This window comes from Micromesistius poutassou, assembly GCF_964030765.1.
Source record: "Micromesistius poutassou genome assembly, contig: SCAFFOLD_1600, whole genome shotgun sequence".
In the NCBI taxonomy this organism is placed as follows: domain Eukaryota; kingdom Metazoa; phylum Chordata; class Actinopteri; order Gadiformes; family Gadidae; genus Micromesistius; species Micromesistius poutassou.
The window spans coordinates 2,501-6,631 of record NW_028179368.1 but is presented as its reverse complement, the minus strand read 5'-3'; the positions used below and the strand labels follow the sequence as shown (position 1 = coordinate 6,631).

General features: G+C 47.0%; 1 protein-coding gene across 1 annotated transcript in view; it reads left to right on the top strand.

Annotated features, from left to right (window-relative positions):
- Nucleotides 1-207: 207 nt before the first annotated feature.
- tbx18 (T-box transcription factor 18) overlaps nucleotides 208-4,131 on the top strand; it is a gene marked incomplete at its 3' end in the record, with an annotated part of 4,990 nt that continues 1,066 nt past the window's right edge. Inside the window, exons 1-5 of the mRNA XM_084489822.1 lie at nucleotides 208-701; nucleotides 1,652-1,826; nucleotides 2,218-2,319; nucleotides 3,050-3,221; nucleotides 3,565-3,732. Coding sequence (XP_084345948.1) covers nucleotides 473-701; nucleotides 1,652-1,826; nucleotides 2,218-2,319; nucleotides 3,050-3,221; nucleotides 3,565-3,732 — 846 coding nt within the window. The 5' untranslated portion in view covers nucleotides 208-472. The remainder of the gene's footprint in view (nucleotides 702-1,651; nucleotides 1,827-2,217; nucleotides 2,320-3,049; nucleotides 3,222-3,564; nucleotides 3,733-4,131) is intronic.

Here is a 4,131-nt window from a genome sequence, read left to right as displayed (position 1 = left end):
CGCTTCCCCGAGCCGTGATTCATTCACGAGCTCTTCTTTACCACATAAGGCGGCACGAGCAGCAGCATCACGGGTGGGACCAGGCGAATCCTCGCGTTGCGATTGGCCTGCCCCGCGCGTTGACTGACAGGTTTCCTCCCCGCTTTCTCCAGAGAACTCTGATTATTGACACTTCACCCAAAGCCTCGCTCACTGCCTCCTCGCTCGCACACGCTCGCGGATAACCGACAGAAGTATTGGACTGGTGCTCGCCCGACCTCGCGCTCCGATGTCAACCCAAAAAGTACGCGTAAACACAACGCCGTCATAACGGCCGGACAGACTACAGAGCTGGGTCCAGGACTCCTATTGGGCTGGTGACGTTTCTCATTCTTCTTCTTCTTCTTCTACGACGACTTCTTAATTCTTCTTCTTCTTAAAAGTTTTTGACGTCGCTCACTCACGTCTGCTCGCGCTCGGAAGACTGTTAGACATGGCCGAGAAGCGACGGTCGCCGTGCACGCTGAGCGTCAAGGCGCACGCGTTCTCCGTCGAGGCGCTGATCGGCGCGGAGAAAAGGCGTAAGATCGAGGAGGACACCCTGGAGTGCTTCGAGGACGGCGCCGATGCGCCCGAGCTCAACGGGACCGCGGGGACGCGGCCAGAGAGCGCGAGCCTCAGCGACCGGGGCAGCGAGATAGAGTGCGCGAGCGACTGCTCACGTAAGTCTGCCCACCGTCTTTAAAAAAAAAAAAAAAAAAAACTGCTTGGATTGTGTTCGGGTTGAGGAGGCTTGTGTTGTTGCACGGGTCAGGACAGGATTCTGGTTAGTGTATTCTGGTTAGTGTTGATGAGCAAATATGTTGAGTATAGGTCGAGGCCTTGAAAATGGGGAATGAAAATTAAATGAATTCTTAATAATAATAATAGATGTATCAATGATAGCCATTCTGTATTAATACTGTATTAATTACTAATAATAATGGAAATAGTTGGCTAATAATTATAATAAAAATTCAAATTACAAAATGTATTTTTGTTTTCGATTTTTTGGATTGATCCTCCTTCAATTTCTATGTAGGCCTAAATATCTGGAAGAACGTGTCCCCCCTATTATTGATTGCATATTTATTTTATAATGCATGATTATGCAGACTCCATCTTCAGCGTACACTTCGACCCACAAAACAAATACGTTTGTCTATACAGCTCGAGCATCTGATGTGGCATTATTAGCGTTGTAAATAGACTCGGTCTGCGCATGGGTAACGCAGGCCGCTTTATGACCCGCGCTTCAATCATAAACACGCCAATTAGCAGGCGGTAAAGGCCTTAATACTGCCGCGTAAAGGCTGCTTCAAGGCCGCCTAAAAACAACAAGTGTGTGTGGGGATTGGGCCTCATCGTATTTAAGGGCATTGTGGCACTAATGTGTAGGCCTTTGTGTTTTAACGGGGACCGATGCACGTTTTTTTTCTTAATAAGAACGAATACAAACACACCTATCTTTTATCAGAAATACAAATTCATTATCACCTGCTGTGTTTGAACGGTTTCGTGGCCACAGTGTGATGGAGTGCATTTCTGAACGGCTGGACGGTGTGATCGGTAGTGGCGGGTTTATTGAACCGCCGCCTCAGTTAACGGGGATGATTCCGTGTTCCCGGTGCAGCGGAGAGCGGAGAGGACCTGCGGTCAGAGAGCCCGCTGCCGGACGGTCTCTGTGCCCCGCCGGTGATCGCGTCCCCGCTGGCCGGAGACGAGATGCGCGTGGACCTGCAGGGCTCGGACCTGTGGAAACGGTTCCACGAAATCGGAACGGAAATGATCATCACTAAGGCCGGAAGGTAAGAGGTAGATTGAATGAAGATTTAATAAATTCTATCCACCATCCTATTTCTTGTCATTTGTCTTTAGAGATGGAGAGGCCCATACACTCGCAGGATTTATTGCAGTCAGACTATGATCCGAATTAAGACTTAATTAAGGATGTAACTGCAATTTTATTCAAATTAGGCTATTGGTGATGAGGCACTTTAACATTTACATTTAGTTGATTTGTTGAAAATGTTTTATAGTTTTCCTTATTTTTAAATATTTATATTTTAATAATATTTTCACAATTTCAACGTCAAACAAGCCCAGACATCACGTAATAACATCAGACCCCGTTAATCCGTTAAGCATCAATAATACCGTATTAAACACTTGTTTTTTTTGGGGGGGGCTTCCTTCCAGACGCATGTTCCCCGCCATGCGTGTGAAGATCTCGGGTTTGGACCCGCACCAGCAGTACTTCATCGCTATGGACATCATACCCGTGGACAACAAGCGCTACAGGTGAGACGCGCCGCACAGCCGTCCTTCTCTCTTGGGCCCTCGGGTCTTTGCCCTCCAGTCAGACGACACGATGTGTGTGTGTGTGTGTGTGTGTGTGTGTGTGTGTGTGTGTGTGTGTGTGTGTGTGTGTGTGTGTGTGTGTGTGTGTGTGTGTGTGTGTGTGTGTGTGTGTGTGTGTGTGTGTGTGTGTGTGTGCCTGTGTTTCATGTTCCCTTTGTGTGCCGCATCACAACACCCTGCTGGGGCGAAACGCTGTGCGGGACAAACCGAGTTCCTTTTTTAATTGTCAATCTCAATCTCCGGCCTCAGGGCCACAAATGGGCCACGATGGAGTGGGTTGATTTGTCACCGCGGTTTGGGTTCCTTCCCTTGCCAGCCTGACGCACAAGAAGTTCAACCTGCAAATTTTGTTGCGTCACCTAACCAGTCAGTGTTTACGGTGGTCGTAATGTCACCAGTCTCAATTAGGCCTGGGCTACACATCAAGGGTCAGCGTCAGCCTATTCAACTAGGCTATATATACCGATAATACGACTAGAAATATACACATAGGCCTATATTCGACTACAGAATAACAAAGGGGATTAAGAATATATATATAATATAAGATGTATGCATTATAATAGCCTGTAACAGGCTATCAATGTTGTGTTTAACGCGCCTCACTAAACCCTTATGACTGACCCGTGTTCAGCGCCTCACTAAACCCTTATGACTGACCCGTGTTCAGGTACGTGTACCACAGCTCCAAGTGGATGGTGGCGGGGAACGCGGACTCCCCGGTGCCCCCGCGGGTCTACATCCACCCGGACTCCCCCGCGTCGGGGGAGACGTGGATGCGGCAGGTGGTCAGCTTCGACAAACTCAAACTGACCAATAACGAACTGGACGACCAAGGACACGTGAGTAAAAAAAAAAGAGGCAAAATTAACGAAAGGCCCCTACAGGCCCCAAACGCGTAAAAGCCCGATAGGCCGAAATGTAGTTTTAAAATAAATAAATAATAATAATGATAATAATAATGTTAATAATAACAATAATAAGAAGTATACGTTTTCTAGGCCTACTCTGAAATATTATACAAAAATAAATAAGACTTTATTTAATTTCACGGGATACATTTTTAAATGATAAAATATGTATTTCAAACCCAGATATAAAACGGCACCTAACCTTGCCATTAAGTGTGAGTAGGAACTAAACAGCATTTGATCTTAAAACGAGTCGCTCTTTCCCTCCGTGCAGATCATACTGCACTCCATGCACAAATACCAGCCGCGCGTGCACGTGATCCGCAAGGAGTGCGGGGAGGAGCTGTCCCCCGTCAGGTCCGTGCCGCTGGGCGAGGGCACGAGGACCTTCTCCTTCTCCGAGACGGTGTTCACCACAGTCACTGCCTACCAGAACCAGCAGGTGTGGAAATGCGTCCTCTTCACTCTTCACAAGCCCCACGCAGTGGGCTGAAAACGTTGTCTATTTATTTGAAGTTAACGCGCAGTCCTTAAAAGGAACAGACTTTTTTTTTCTCCCATTTTTCCAATTTTTTTAGCACTCCAATATGGGCTACGATAGGTCTAAATGCCCTCAATCGCTGAATAAATTAAGAATACAACTTGCATTATTCTGCAATGCAGCACTATTCCCAATGTGCCCTACACATGCATGCGGGCGATATTATGATCATGGCAACGATTAACAACGATGTGATCAACAGCAACATGTGAACCGAGCAGTAGTTCTGACGTTTAGCAATCATCCAACGGTAGTGTGGCAGCACCTTCCATAACAACTTAGCTGTGACTTTTATAGGCG